This window comes from Pinus tabuliformis, chromosome 9, assembly GCF_031772625.1.
Source record: "Pinus tabuliformis cultivar Carrire ecotype Pingquan chromosome 9, CPIR1, whole genome shotgun sequence".
NCBI lineage: Eukaryota > Viridiplantae > Streptophyta > Pinopsida > Pinales > Pinaceae > Pinus > Pinus tabuliformis.
This window is the reverse complement of record NC_142307.1, coordinates 1,420,724,505-1,420,741,346: the sequence shown is the minus strand read 5'-3', so window position 1 is coordinate 1,420,741,346 and position 16,842 is coordinate 1,420,724,505. Positions and strand designations below refer to the sequence as shown.

Sequence of the window (16,842 nt, the reverse complement as noted above, 5' to 3'; positions counted from 1 at the left end):
CCCCCTGTCTCTGATCCTCCCATTCATAATCCTTCTTTTCCCTCCTCCTCTTCCCCCTCTAACTCCTCCCTTCCCTCGCCCCATCCTCCTCCTCTTCCTCATCCAGACTTACCAGGAGGAGCACTTCGAAAGAGCATGGAGCAGCTTTGGACACACAAAAAAAGCATGGGCCAGGAAGGAAGTCTGCCAAGCAGCAGAGAGATGAAAATGCTCAGAAGGATATCGCCATGGGCACTCAGAACCCCATAGAGTCATATATCTTGGGACAATACGAAAAAGAAACAGTACACAAGGAGCAAGGAGGGTGAGCAACTCTCCGTACCCCTCATACTCAATGATGAAAGTTCTCTCCTGGAATAGTAGGGGACTAGGGCACCCCTCCAAAATAGTTGCCTTAAAAGATCTTATAAATCATGAGAAACCTGGAATTCTTTTGGTACAAGAAACAAAACAAGGACAACAAGAAATGAAAGGAATCATTGGTCAACAAAAGCAGTACAATGGCAGCATTTGCGAATCAAGGGGCGCTTCCAGGGGAATCGCAACCCTATGGAATCACAGCATATGGAATCTCATAACAGACACAGTCAGCCAACATTGGATAAAGACCGTTCTAGAGAACATTAGAGACAGCCAAAGGATAGTCATTTATAACATCTATGCACCAAACCATTATAGAGATAAAGAGCAGTGTTGGGCTGCCCTCAAAGCAAATATAGATGAAGAAGAAAACAACAGTATTATTCTTGGGGGAGACCTCAATCTCATTCTACATTCAAATGAGAAAAGAGGAGGCTGCTTCAATCCAGATCCCTATAGAACGCAGTTGGAGACCATCATGCAGGATCACGATCTTATTGACATTGTCCCAAAAAATCGAAGGTTCACCTGGAGCAATCGCAGGTTGGGCAAAGGCAATATCATGGAGAGGCTGGATAGAATTATGGTGAATGTCACGTTTCTCTCCTCCTTTTCTACTACCTACGCCACCATCCTTCCCTTCTCTGCTTCTGATCACTATCCCACTACTCTTGTCCTCGAAGCCCACTGCCCCTTAGGGCCCATCCCCTTCAAATACAGCCCCCTGTGGAACAGCATCCCAGCTGCCAAAGAAATCATTCAAAGCACTTGGTGTCAGCACATAGAAGGATCGTCGGGGTACATATGGGAAAATAAGCTAAAAAGGACTAAATACGCCTTAAAGGATTGGGCAAAAAACTGCTACACAGAGCCTGAGAAAGAAAAACAAGAAATAAAAACCAAATTGGAAAACATTCACAGCATAATAGAGGAACGAGGACTTCTGTAGGAAGACAAGGACCGTGAAAGTGAACTCTATTTCCAGCTTTATCGCGCCAATAGAGAGGAGGAGCAGAAATGGAGAATAAAATCTAGGCAGCTATGGCTGCAAGGAGGAGATAAAAACTCTGCTTTCTTTCATAAGTAGGCTACGGTTCGGAAAATTAGGAACAATGTTACATCTATCATTGATGGAGAAGGAAATCTTCAAACCACTCAAGGTGCTATTAGAAAGGTAGCTTCAGATCATTACAGCGCTCTCCTAACAGAAACGAAAGAGGAGGAAGATTATTCAGATTTGCTGCAATATCTCCCTACTGGGATCAGCAAGGAAATAAATGATAGCTTGGTCAAGGAGATTGAAGAAGAAGAAATAAGAGAAGCTATCTGGACTCTCCAACCGGACAAAGCTCCTGGACTAGATGGCTTCCCAATATGCTTCTACAGAGCTTACTGGGGAACAATTAAAAAAGATCTAGTCAAAATGATAAAATGGATTCAGTGTAAGGGCAAAATTGGAGGTTTCACCAATGCCACCCATCTTGCCCTTCTTCCCAAAGAGAACCATCCTTCATCTTTCTCCCGATTTCGACCCATTTCTCTTTGCAATTCTTCTTACAAAATCCTGACCAAAATCCTTGCCACTCGCCTCAAACCTCTTCTCCCTTCGATCATCTCTGAAAACCAAGGAGGATTCCTGGCCAATAGGCAAATCTCTGACTCTATCCTCCTCGTTCAAGAAGCTATTCATTCCAGCCAATCTAGAAAAGAAAAAGGTTTTATTCTGAAATTAGACCTGGCCAATGCCTTCGACAGAGTCAGGCATTCCTTCCTCATTGATGTTCTAAAGAAAATGGGATTTGTTGCGCCCTTCCTTGATCTCATCAAAGCTTGCATTTCTGGCCCTTGGATTTCTCCTCTTGTTAACGGCAGACCTGGACCTTCCTTCCAATCTTCTCGAGGGCTAAGACAAGGTTGCCCCCTCTCTCCTTATCTGTTCATCTTGATGGCTGAATCCTTTAGTAAAGCTTTGGACCACAATCGGAGGGTCGGTCTCATTACTGGCATTAAATTCGAGAATGGGGTCAAAAACATAAATCACTCTCAATTTGCTGATGATACTTTGTTAATAGGAGGAGCTTCCAACATTATAGCCCGCCACTTCAAAGCCCTCTTGGACAAATACATGAGCTACTCAGGAGGTATGGTTAATCAACTCAAAAGTTGCATCTATGGCTGGAACACTACAACTCAAGTCCTTCATAACATCACCAGCACCTTTGGGGTCCCTTGCAAATTAGATTGGGAGCACTTCACTTATCTGGGCATGCCAGTGAGTGCTGGTCCTCTGAAAACTGAAGTGTGGGATACCATCATAGATAAAATGAAAAGGAAAGTGCAGCAATGGGGTTCCACATGGCTCAATCCAGCAGGTCACCTTGTTCTTCTGAAAACAGGTCTATCTTCTCTTCCCTTATACCAATTTACGCTTCTGCAAGCACCTGCCATTTTCCATCATAAAATGGAAATCATTCTCCGCCACTTCCTTTGGCAAGGGGGGAAAATGAAAAAAAGAAGTTCAATCTTGTTAGTTGGAAGTAGGTCATTCAAACCCACGATCGTGGAGGACTAGGAATCAGATCTCCCAAGTTCCTAAATCTGGCTTTTGGTGGCAAGATCGTTTGGAGATTCATCAGCGGCCATTCAGCTTGGTGGAAAAGAGTGTTGGAGGCCAAATATCTAAACTTTCCAAGACAACACCTTTTGGACAGTGATATCCCCAACAGAGGTTGCTCCAAAATCTGGAGATTGTGCAAGAAAGCAATCCCCTTTCTGGCCCAAAACATCTCTAAAGTTCCTAGGGGCGGCACCAATATCAAAATCGGAGTAGACAAAATTATGGGACAGCAGCCTATCATCAGCCAACTTGGAACTGATCAAATTCTCTCCTTCTTTGACAACATAGGGCTTCATTATTTGGATCAGATCTCCCAATGGGATACCCAATCTCAGATTTGGAAGGGATGGACTTTTCCAGCCATTCCCATAGACCTCAAGGCGAGTTTCGCTATTCTCCAAGCTCACCTCCATAGCATCGCTCCTATTAAAAAAAATGATATCGACAGCTTTCGATGGGATCCTTCGGGGTCCAATTACACAATTCAAGCTGCCCATCAGTATATCTGTAATAGCGAACACCCCACGCCCATTTGGAATCATTGGAAAACTGTTTGGAAGTCTGAGGCCATCCCAAAAATTAAATTCTTCATTTGGGCTCTCCTAAAAGGGAAAATCCTCACTTCTGACAACTTGAAAAAAAGAGGCATAATTGGTCCCTCCCGATGCCCAAACTGCCAAGCTGCTGAAGAATCCATCCAACATCTCTTTATTGCCTGCCCCTTCGCCACTTCCTGTTGGAGAGAAATATCCTTCAACGACCTTCTCCCCTGGGATCCCCATAACTCCATTGGAGAAGTTTTGCACCTTTGGAAGAAGAGCTACCCATGGCAACAAAAGAAGAACAACATAGTCAAAAGGGTTTGGGATACTCTTCCCTACTCCCTCCTGTGGAACATTTGGTTGGCAAGAAACCGCATGGTGTTCAAAGATAAAGAAACCATCACAAGGAAGCTTTGTAACAAGGCAAAGAGTCTTACTTTAGAAACCATCTCAGCTAAAAATCAGAAGCAAATTGATATCACTGGTCTCTGTGTTGAAGAAAGGAACTTCATAGGTTCTTTGTTGGATAAAAGCAATAGCAACCAGAGTGGAAGTAACATCAGCAGCCAGCTCAACACTTCTAAACATAGGTGGAAAGTAAGATTGAAAGAAGAGGAGTTCTCAACTTGGCTCAGCAATAGCAACTCCCACTATCTCTTCTTCGATGGAGCCTCCAAATCTAACCCTGGAACAACAGGGGCAGGTGGAGTCATCTACAGTACTAACAGAGATATCAGAATCACTTATGAATGGGGGCTCAGCCCTCTCTCCAACAATAGGGCAGAAGCTCTAGCTCTTTATCAAGGGCTCATCCAACTTCAAAAACTGGGAATTAACAAAGCAATGATCTTCGGTGACTCAGCAACCATCATCAGTCTTATGGTCCACAACTGAAATGCCTCCAATGTGCTTCTCCAACAAGCCATCAACCGGTGTCAAGCTCTCGCTCATCAAATGACTGATCTTCGATTCTTCCATGTTCTTCGAACTCTTAACAAGGAAGCTGACATTTGTGCCAATCGAGCATGTAGTAGACCCATAGGCAATCTCCTCTGCAATTCTGTCGAATCCCAACACTATCTACCTTGATCAAATTCATTTCAATGCTCAGAATGGACAGTGGCAAATCAATTGGCTCAGACTCCCGCAACGTCTTCAAGAAATGTCAGGCCCTGAACTCTGCAAAAATCCGCCTTGTCAGCCATCAAAATCATGACCACTCAGCTGAATCTCTGAACTCGATCCACTTTTCTCATTTCAGTCCCATCGCCCATGCTGCTCTGCCCAGTCCTTTCCTCCCCCGTGACCCTCCCCGTGTTTTTCTCGTGATTTCTTCTCTGCTCTCCATCTGCCCCTCGTTCGATCCCGCCTTCTTATTCACTCTCTCCTCCCCTCATTCCCGCATCTTCCCTTCTTCCTGGCTCCTCCCGTTGGTAGCTTCCTGCTCTTCTGCGCTGAACCATCGACCCCCTTCCCTTCTCTTCTTCTCTCATCCCCCAAGCTCACTTCGCCCAGGCTCGTCGGATCTACACCTTTGCAGAGCCCTCCTCATAGCTTGTGTTCTCGCAATGGCAAGAAGCGAAGACTGTCTCCACTGCGCCGATCTGCAAGCAGAGCTGGAACAAATCCGTGCTCACCAGAAGATTCTGGATGCTAAAATCGACATTCATACCCGGATCTCTAGCGAGAAGCATGAGGCTGACATCAATCTTTTCCTCCATCGAGTTTCTTCACTTCAGGAACAGTTTAACGATCTCTCCAACAGATGCAACCATGCCCAGGAATCCATCAACATTCTGAAGTTTATGATGGAGAAAAGAAACGCTCCCAACACCAGCTCTTCAAGCCTAAGGAACGCTGAAGTCGACAGCAAACCTGAAGAATCTACAGTGCACCAAATCGGCCATATTAGCATAGATTAAGCATGCATTGCAAATTTTGCTTCTTGTTATTCCAGTTCATTAGAATCTATACTTGTCCAGGTTTTCAAAAAGTCAGAAATGATAGGAGCAAAGAGGAATTTTGTCTCCCTTGTAGTGTTTTCCTACTTTGCTTCCCGGGCATAATGCCTTGTAATTCAAGAGCTTAGCCTCCTCAATCTTTTTTTTGGAATATAAACAACAACCGATTATGTTAGAAAAAAAAAAAAAAAAAAAACTCTTGATCGGGATGAGACGTGGTGTCAGCGACAACAGACCTGGATTTGACATGGTCAGTACCAAAGTGTTTATTACAACCGCCCCCCACATGCTTAAGGCAGGGGGTGTGGTGTCCTCACTCATGAATGCATGGGATGTGGGTAGGCAATGTGGCAGAGGGAGAGATAAGGCAGTGTGGTGGAGACAGAGAAGGTATTCAACATGTCGGGTAAGCGATTTCTGCAGAGGAGGAGGAAGGAAACTCAAAGCGGAAGATAGGAGGCGGAACTGTGTTTGCGGGCTAGCGACGACTTTTTGGTATGTAGTATGGTCTCGCTCTTGGTCAATTTATAAGCTCTAGTTGGATTCCTACGGTAATTTCATGCGTTGGTGGGGGTTCTGCTAGGGGGAAGAGAGAGGAAAAGGGCCATCCCAATGGGGCGTAGCTCAGTTAGGAAGAAACCAGGGGAGGAAAGGAAGGGCCATGGCCCGACTTTGCCTGTCAGTCATTTTTCTTTTGAGACAGAACTTTGGCAATGGAATGGATATTATGAGGTTGAGCCAAGCTACAGGCCCATACCTGTTAGCCCAGTCCGGTGGTATTGGGGAAAGCGAGCATGTCATGTCCGGGGGATTTAGTGAAGTCAAGAGAGGTAACCAAGAGCTGCGGGTAGGGGGATGGGACACCAACAACGCCAGAAATTCGCTGAGAAAGCCTTGGCATGTGCACCTACACGGAAGAACGAGCAAGAAAGGGAGCCTGGGGGGTATAATTGGTAAAGAGGCAAGCATTCCCATGATAGGACGCTGCTATCTGAGGAAGGGGCACGCAGGTATGCCAGTAATTGTAAAGCCTAGGTCCATATGGGCCTAAAAGCCTGGCTCCTAATGCAGGAGAGTGACTAGCAACTAAGCCACGGTAAGGGGGAGCGGCATGGGGAAGAGACTGGGGACCTGAGTTCGGAACTCAATAAACCGGGCCACCTATGGCCTCAGGGATTCCTTAACCCGCCATAGGCCAGGCAACGCATTAAAACAAGGTATGACCAGTCGAGATGGATTGAAGTGAATGGAATCAGGGATCTAATGGTGTTTGAATGTCTATATGGCATCAATGAACATGACATGGCTCCAGAGAAATGCGGGCATGGTCGTGGAAACAGGGGTTTGGCTCCTCAGGCAACCAAGAGACCCAACCTAATGGAAGGGCGCAAGGGACGCAAGCCTGTTGAGTACCTCATAGCAGAAGCAACTATGACTTATAGGCATGAAACTAACGAAGGTATTTGAAAGCTAATTTATGACTAGGAAGAAAAGATAAAATAGGAGAGGGAACCAGACGACGAGATTGAAATTCGGAGGACGATGGTTCCTAACCCAGGGAACACAAGAGGTAGAATCACACAATTCAAACATACCCTATACTTGTATTTCTTGATGAAAAGTTTGCTTGGTAAAGCAATGGAACAAATCTCTATGGGGATGGAAGTCACACTGTAGGGCCTGCCCAATTACAAAAAAGACATGGAGAAAATCCTCTTTTAGTTTCACAAACAAGATATCGAAATGGATCATATCGACTGACACATTCCCTACATCATGGAGCTGTTTGGTATGCCAAAGGCAACTGCTGAAGATCCCGCTCCTGTTGCCTCAGACTCCGAGGAGCAGAATGTCAAGAAGGATTAGTTCCTCTATGCTTAGTTTATGCGAATAACATTTAAATTTCTTGTTGTTTATCCCAAAAGTTATATAGTATTTGGACATGAGACTGAGACCTATTTATCCTTTCTAGAAAGACAGAAGCAATTTTTTTTAGGAATGGCGTATAATGCAGACAAGTGGCCAACTGACTCGGTTTCCCTTCGGGGCGAGTTGAGGCCACCAAGTAAATCTGTGTGGTGTAAATTTGCCTTATATATAATAGAAAATGGATGGACCTGCCAAGCATTACAAAAATAAATAAATAAATAAATTATTAATTTAAAATGACAAAAATAAATTAAAAAAAATTGATATAAAAAATAAAATAAAATAAAAAATAAAGAAAAAAACCAAAAACAACCCATAAAAGATGAAAATTCAAACATTTAAAAAAAACATAAAACATTAAAATATATTTATATAACAAATGTAGAAAAACCTGTAGATTCACAAGCTCGTGTCATCTACTAAAACAAGAGACAATAATCTACTTCTACTCTTTACAGTGGAAGCCCATAAACATCGAGCAAACAATAATCAATAGAGGAAGAGAATCAAAGGCACATAACACAATAAATATTTGGGGAAAGCCACAACTCAAAACCCCAGTATCTGTTTTGTATTAATCCGGAAAATCAAGATGAAATTACAATGCTTGTCCTCTCAAGAACAATCCCAGCACTCAACAAATTCAATCTCCAACTCATAAGCAAGCACAGGACCCTCTCCAAGTCTATATTCCAATGTGTAATTCCTATGAATGATAACTTGTATTTAAAGGGAAATAAAACCTCTAAAAATAGCACAATCCCTCAAGGATCGATTCTTGAATGCATGCACTATTAGTGCAACTTAGAAAAATCTAAAATAATTAGTACACTGTCCTTGCACTCTAGTTTCAATTCGGTCTTTCTCAAAATCGACATGCATGAGTTTCTGATGGTCGAACCTTTAGTTAACTAGAGTAGCACTAATTAGGTCACTAGTGTCCCAACTGACTGTTTACTCACTATTAGTTCCTGAAACTGATTGGAACTAATTTAATTGGACTTTACTCAATAAACTGAGTTAACTAATTACAACTCATTCATAACTCATCATTAACTCCTATAAGTTAGGGAGAACATATACATGTTTTCTAAAAGACTTCCAATTCGAATTTCCTAAATTAATTAAGTTAATTAAACATAATTAATTATTTTCAAATTGCTATGAGAAAAAAATTATATTTTAATTCACAGTTTAAATCAAGGACAAATTAAATTAGAATTTCTTGTTGTCATTTCTCAAAAAACAAAATCAAAATTAAAATTTAACAAGGGCTACATAATAGCTAGTACCTACCGCTTAGCTTAAATATAGCTTAATTAAACTAAAAAATAATAAAAACAAAAATTTCATCACAAAAATAACATAACTAATAAAACATTATATTATTGAAAGTCATCACCAATGAAATCCTTAACATACTTGGAAACCCTTAATAAATCATACTTCTCATGATAACAAATCGAGAATCTCTAAAGAAAATTAAAAATTGTCTAAAAAAGATTAATTTAAATTCTCTTATTATTAAAGAAATAATTCTAGTCATATTTACTTGTAATAATAAGAACTTTTAAATTAATTATTTCAACTCGTAACATAATTAATTTACCTAAATATTTAAAATTATAAAAAAGTTATTCTTAAAAAAGATATTATAAAATTAATAAATAATTATTAAATGTATTATAAAATAATAATAAATCTTTAATTAATCTTCACCTCACAATATAATTATTTTCATAACTTTTCACAAATAATATTCTCCACTCTAATTATTATATATAACCCTAAATTTTCCTAGCCCTAACTCACACCAATCTTCTCAAAAGTCTAAAACGTTGGGTTAACTCCGAATAAGTTATTCCACATTTCTTAAATTCAATTAACCTTATGGATTCTCTTTTCAAAACCAACTAATATTGTTTATATTAACATATATATAGTTTAATATATATATATTTGTTTTAATATATATTTATGTGTTTTATTTTTTATTAATATATTTCATTATTTATAATTAAATTTATTAATATAATATTAGGTCATTTTAAATTGAAATATATATATATATGAAAAAAAAAATCTAAATAAAAAAGAAATAAAACTATAAACAAAAAATTAGTAACAAGTTACTAAAGAGTCCATAATAACACCTCAACCAATCAACTTACAAAAAAATGAATTTAAATAATAATAAAAAATAACAAAAATTGAATTCTCAATGTTAAACTATGGATAAGCTACATAATTTTTTTGGTCAAAAACAAACTAATACCAAGTCAAAACAAAATTGAATGTGTAATACCATGCAGGTATAATAAATAAGGGTTACATATTAGCTAGTACTTGCAGCTTAGCTTAAATATAGCTTAATTAAACAAAAAATTAATAAAGACATAGATTTCATCACAAAAAATAAAACAACTAATAAAATATTGCATTGTTAATGTCATCACCAAAAATTAAGAAATACTATTAACTAATATTGTTTATATTAACATTCATATATCTATGTGTGTGTTTTATTTTTCTTAATATATATAATTGTTTATAATTAAATTTATTAAAATATGTTTTTAATATAATAATAAGTCATTTTAAATTGAAAAAATTATAACTAAAAAATAAAAATAAAAATAAATAAAACAATAAATTAGTAACTAATGGAAATGGAAGTTACTAAACAACCCATAATAAAGCCTCAACCAATCATCTCACAAATAAATAAATTTAAATAATAATAAAAAATAACAAAAATTGAATTCTTAATGTTAAATTATGCATAAGAGTCATAAATAAAATTGAATGAGTGGTGTAGGGTGGTGCATCGATTTTGGGAATCAACGACCTTCCAACAAGCCATGAATCGAAGTGCCACTCCAGGTTGTCGCTAAAGGGCCGTGACAACCCACATTAAAAAATAATAAAATTAAAATTAAAAAATGAAAAAAAATAAAAAATAAAATGGGTCCCCACCCCGTTGTCACGGCCCTTTAGCGACAACCTGGAGTGGCACTTCGATTCATGGCTTATTGGAAGGTCGTTGATTCCCAAAATCGATGCACCACCCTCGGCCATCGACAAAGGGCCACAAGCCAAGACAAAAAGAGTAGAGTGTCGCTCCTATCGCCTTAGACCACGACCCTTTGGTGAAAGGCTGAGGGTGCCGAATCAACCCGTAATTTTTTTTTATTTTTTTCAAATCTTTTAATTTTTTAACAAATATATTATATATTATATATTAATTTTTTATTAATTTATATTTTAAAATGTTTTTTTTTCTAATTTGTTCAATTTTTTTCTTGCAATTTGTTTATTTTCTTATTCTTAAATTTTAAATAATGTTTAAATTTTATATTTTTTCCAATTTTTTAAACATTTTGTATTTATTTATTTATTTTTTATAATAATAAAAAAATTGTTTTTTTTTTCAATATTTTTTAAAATAAATTTTAATTTTATTTCTTTATAATGTTTTAATTCTTATTGGTTTATCTTGTTGAGAGGGAGCATGTTAGATCTCTCAACGTGCAGCCTTAGAAGTAGCCTCAACAAGTTGTGGAGCAGCCACAATTGGAGAAACAGAGAGGAGACCAAGTGGAGACATCCACTCAAGCAGAGACCACCAATAGGGAGATATTTCGAGCCAAGTGGGCAGAAGGAGCACATGCAGCCATACCTCCAGGTGTGAGGTGGGGCAATATGAAACCTTATTCCAAGAGTTTTAAAAAATGGGCAGGATCCATTGAGGTGTTTTTTGTCTCATAGATCATTACCTCGCTATGGGGGGCCACAATATTCAGTAACAGGAGGATCAATGTTAGACAGATACTGAGGAATGCAAAGCAGGAGGCTAAATAGTAGAGTCAACAACAACACCTTTTTTTTCCCAGTAGACAGTTGCAGACACGATTGATTCAATTTATTTTGTTTGGATTCTTTCTGGTTGCAGATGTTGTAGTAGTAATAACAACAATGACAAGAGTTGCATGCAGAACATTACAAAGGTACTGGATTGGGATAGATGTGAATCCCTTTCTTGTTGAGAGGGAGTGTTGAAATAACAACAAGAAATGTTAAAAATAACATCAAGAAAATATTAATTTAATTTTGTCCTTGAATTAAATTGGGAATAAATTGCAATTCCACATCTCATGACAACTTGTATTAGTTAACTAAGTTAATTTGACCTAGTTAGCTCAATTAATTCAAGTTGAGGGTCTAACTAGAGTCATGTAGAGTGTCTCCTGCAATTAGGAGCACTAGTTGAGTTTATTTTGAGTTGTAATTATTTAATCTAGTTTAACTGAGTTAAAGTCAGTTAAAATAGTTCCATCTGATGGAAGAATTAGTGGTAGGTCCAGTAGTGGGGTGCAACCTACAGTGGTGGGGTGTTGCCTACAGTAGTCGGATGCAACCTACAATAGAAGGGTGTTTCCTACAGTATTGGGGTGTAACCTGCAGTAGTGGGGTGAACTACAGTAGTAGTGGCATGTTTCTTGTCAAACAATGGGGTGCTGCCTAAAGTGCAGTGTGATGTTGTCTACATCGATCAACAAATAAACTGAAGATTCGCTCATAATTAACTCATGCATGTCAGATTAGAGAAAGACCTAGTTGAGGTTGGAGTTCAAGGACAGTGTACTATCAATTGCAAAATCATCTAAATTAAACTGATGATGCATGCAATCATAGGAACACCTATGAGGATTGCGCAATTCGTAATTGTGGAATTTGTCAATTAAATAGGAGCTAATTCCCAAGGGAACAACGCAAGGAAGTAGGAGCTTGGAAGGCTAGGAAATTGGCTAAGTGTTGGCCAAAGTCAGCCTAAGAAGTAGTGAGACAGGTAGAGATAGTGCAGAGGTTGCACGGGCTTGAGAAAAATATTGTAATCTTCTCATATTTTCTTACTAATGCAATATACAAATTACTAGGGTTTTTAGTCATGGCTTTCACCGGGAAATCATTGTGTAATGTGTTGATTGAATTCATTCTCTTATAGGCTTCATGATTTCGCAATCGTTTAATTGTTTCCACTGATGAGTATAGTAGATTTAAGTCTATTGTTTTAGCATATTACAATTAGCAGTTTGAATCTACAATAAATTTCTACAATATTTCAATTTCGATATAAGTAACATAAATTTATATCAACTTTATATTGAAAGATATATAAATTCAAAGTATAAATCTTCTTATAGTTTTACTTTTTTAGTGTGAACAAGATGTATAATTCCTTAATTTTCTACTGCACATGTAAGTGGATCAAAGGCCACGCCATGTCCTTTAATAAAAGTCAAAGTATCTTACCTCGAGTGGTTTGGTGAACAATTGCGGTTGTGGCATTTATGAAATAGTTGAACCTCATGTAATAGTGGAAGTAGTTATGATTAAAAAAATAATTTGAATATCAATGTTAATGTCATAAAATAATAATGCCCACTTATATTGTACATATACATATATAGAATTAAAAAACAAAATACAAAAAATCAATATATACATATATTTTTTACAAGTACGAATGTATGTATATTGTCGATGGTGTAAAAATCATGTCACTTGTGGGAATTGAACCTAGGTGGTGAGAATTCCAATGAGGATAAGCCCAATTAATACATACATATATACGGGGAGAAAGAAAGAGATGGAGATTCTATTACATGGATATATGTTTTTTACTTTCCAATAGAGGGAGACATTTATTTAAAAATATACATAATAAAAAAAAAAAAACATTTTGATGTGGACTATGTGAAAAATATTTCAATGACCATGTTAAATAAAATATATTATTGTCAATTATCTATATATTAGTGTATTTTGCAAAATCAATGAGTTGTACAATGACAAAGAATTACACATGGCGCCCATGCACACACACACACACATAGAGAGATCCATCTTAAGCTCATATGTATCAAGCACTTTCAGTGCAAACATTTTTTCAAGTTTTGCACTTTAAAAGATGTTTAGATCCCAAAAGGTTTGATTCCACTTGCCTTTAATATATCTAAGTTTAAGATGGATATACGCTGGTAAATAAAATATTTCAATGTCAATTATGTATATTATATAAAATAAATGAAAAAATATACTTAAATATTTTATCAGTGTGTTGCTCAAGATGAAGGATGCATATAATTCCTTCCATGCTAAGCATGGAATGTGTATATATGATCTCATTGAGAAATTAGTTTTGTTGTGCTAAAATTCATTTTCAAATTCTATTAAATATGCTTGAGGATTTATGAAATTATTTGCAAGTTTGAACATGGCTTTTTTAGTGTTTTTGTATAATTTTCATGTGTAAATTAACATAAACAAATGAATGAACAATAGCATATTACATAAATAAACATCACCATAAACAATATCACAACAACACATGATGAAGAAGTTCACCCCTCCTGGGCTATGTCTCCTTGGTCCAACTTCCAAAGGCTTGGCCCTCTTTATTATGCTCAAAAGTGTGAATATATCAGTTTACAATGCTCTGAAAGCTTTGAAACTTATTCCAATGGCTCTAGAATGCCCAAAAATGCCTTCATAGCCTCTTTCTGCTCTTGATTTGGTCAAAAATTGAGAAAAAAAAAATTAATTAAATTATGGTCTTTCCCAATCTTCTGTTAATCACACCACAAATTCCCCAAAATCCGGCACCATCCTACAAATTTGCCCCAAAATGCGCTACGGGAGCGACAATTTCGCCAAAAACTGGGCGAAATTATTGGACACTTTAAATGTTCGCTAACACCTATGTTATGAAAATCGTGGCCATATGGGGGGCCACGTGCCCGGGGTTAAGGCCAATGGCCCACCCCTGTCAGTCGAATCCCCGCACCGCATAGTTGTTGGTCATATGGTGGTGTGGCGACCATGGGCTGGCCCTCTCCCCCGAATGGCGCGGTCTTAGACTTTAACTATGTGCCGAGGCCATTGTATGTTAAGAACTAATTCGTATGGCACGTTGGTATGAAACTTGGGATTATGATATGTGGTCGCGGGTTTGACCCCCGCTGGCTCTGCCCGGACTCAACCCAAAATTTTGGTGCCCTCCCAGGCTGCCATGTGGTGGCCTCCGGCTGGGCCACCTGTCAACGCATGGTTGGCCATCAACCACCCAATAAAATGACGCCACATTGCACCATGAGGATGTGCCACTTGGCATGACGTGATTCGCTAAGGTATTTTGACCATTCAACCTGCCACATACACCTTCCCAGTCAGCACCACGTCAGCAGTACAGACTGCTGATTAGGCTGTCATTTTTTTTTAATTCGCATGTTTGGGAAAGTGAAAAAGACATGTTTCTGGGAGCATATGGTGTCCGTTTCATGCGAAATGAGATGCGCCAGATTTAGGATGACGAGCACTTCGCGGTCGTCTAGGTTCCACACCAATCTGAAAACTTTGAATTTTGAGCTATTTTTTGAGCACCTAATCATTCATCCCCGCCGAAAGCCTTTTGGACCCCAAAAGATCACTTTCAGTTGTCTAGTAGGTGAGGGTACATTTCTCTCACCTTTCCAATCTCAATCCATTTGGCCTTTGAAGGATTTGTTCCCTTGAGCCCCACTCGAAGGTAATCCACATTCCCTTCTTTTGAAGACCTTGTTCTTCTGTCAAGAATGGTGTCTTGTTGTACTTCATCAAGGTATTAAGGAGAAAAATCCTCTATGGAAGGAATTTGGAAATTTCCTCCTTGATCTTTAATTAAAGGAGGTTCATACAACCTTAAGTTTTCAACATTAACAACAACATAAATTTGCATATATGAAGGTAAATCCAACCTAAAGGCATTGTTACCAATCTTTTCCAAAATTCTGAATGGACCATATCTATTTGGTTTCAATTTTTACCTTCTCCTTGGAGCCTCTCATTGCTAATGTGAAGCCAAACTTTGTCATCGACTTGGAACTTGTGATCTACACAATGGTTGTTGTGCCTTGCTTTGTACTTGCCTTGGCTCTTTTCAAGGTGTTCTTGAACTCTTTGGTGTACCAATTGGATTTGTTCAATGAACCTTCTTGCTTTGTCTATGTGACTATGACCATCAATAGCAACATCTTTCCCAAAAATAAAATCTAAAGGAGACTTAGACAAGTATCCCAAACATGCTTCAAACGGTGATGTTTGAGTTGAAGAGTGTCTGGCTCGGTTGTAAGCATGTTGAATGTAGTGCAAATATTCATCCCACAACTTAGGATGCTTGCTGCAATACCCACGAAGAAGATGTATCACTGTCATGTTCACCACCTCTGTTTGACCATTTGTTTGCGGATGAAATGTTGTACTCTTTTTCAGTTTGGTGTCCATGAATCCCCACAATCTTAACCAAAAATTCCCAACAAAGCGAGAATCTCGATCACTAACAATGGATGTGGGAAATCCAAAATGCACCCATACATTCTGAAAGAATAACTGAGCATTTTGTTCAATTGTAATTTGCTTTTTACATGGCATCAAAATACACATTTTGCTGAACCTATCCATAACTACCTACAAATAATCATGACCTCTTTTTGACAATGGAAGACCTCCTACAAAATCCATAGAAACACTCTCCCATGGTCTTGAAGGAACCGGAAGTGGTGTGTACAATCCTAACTTCTTATTGCTAAGCTTACTAACTACACATAATGAACATCCTTTAATAAAATGTGACACACTTTCAAGCATACGAAGCCAATAACAATACCTCTGTAGATGTGCCACCATCTTACTTACACCGAAATGACCAACAATAAGAGAAGTATGTGCCTCTCTTATGATGTTGAATCTTTCTCCCTATGGAATACAAAGCTTGCCAAGATGGTACAACAAGTTATCATGCAAATGATAATCCAATTCCTTTACTTGGTTACCTTGACTCGAGCTTGCATAAACATCCTGAAGTCATTATCTAATGCATATTACTCAATATAACTTTCATGCAAAACATAGCTATGCTTGAGTAAAGTAGTTGCACTAATAATAGGCATAGAAAGAATATTAACAACTTTATTGTAGATACATTTCTTATACCTTATTACCGAGTGGAATTGTTGAAGAAAACCCATCCATCGAAAGTGCCTTGATTGCTGCAACTTTGATTGAGATTGCAAGTATTGCAATAGCTGACGATCAGTGTGAATGATTGTTTCCTTACCCATCAAGTAGTGTTTCCATTTTTCCACACTTTGAACCAATGCATACAATTCCTTGTCATATGTAGGATAACTAATTACTGCACCATTGAAAGTTTCCGAATGAAAACAGATAGGCTTACCATGTTGCATGAGGACTGCACCCATGGCGTAGTCACTAGCATTAGTCTGGATCTCAAATGACTGTCTCAAGTCTGGAAGTGCAAGTACTGGAGCTGAACTGATATTTTCCTTCAATGCATCAAATGCCTTTTGTTGTTTGCCTCCCCACTGAAAAACCT

At 38.2% G+C, this 16,842-nt stretch overlaps 1 protein-coding gene across 1 annotated transcript; it reads left to right on the top strand.

Annotated features, from left to right (window-relative positions):
- Positions 1-466: 466 nt before the first annotated feature.
- LOC149153867 (uncharacterized) lies at positions 467-1,309 on the top strand. Its single transcript, XM_089443954.1, has one exon. It carries the CDS (start codon positions 467-469, stop codon positions 1,307-1,309), a length of 843 nt encoding a protein of 280 aa, XP_089300080.1.
- Positions 1,310-16,842: the final 15,533 nt, after the last annotated feature.

What these genes read in the sequence shown, in the direction of transcription:
- LOC149153867 (XM_089443954.1), top strand. Translation starts at nt 467, where the DNA reads ATGAAAGGAATCATTGGTCAACAAAAGCAGTACAATGGCAGCATTTGC.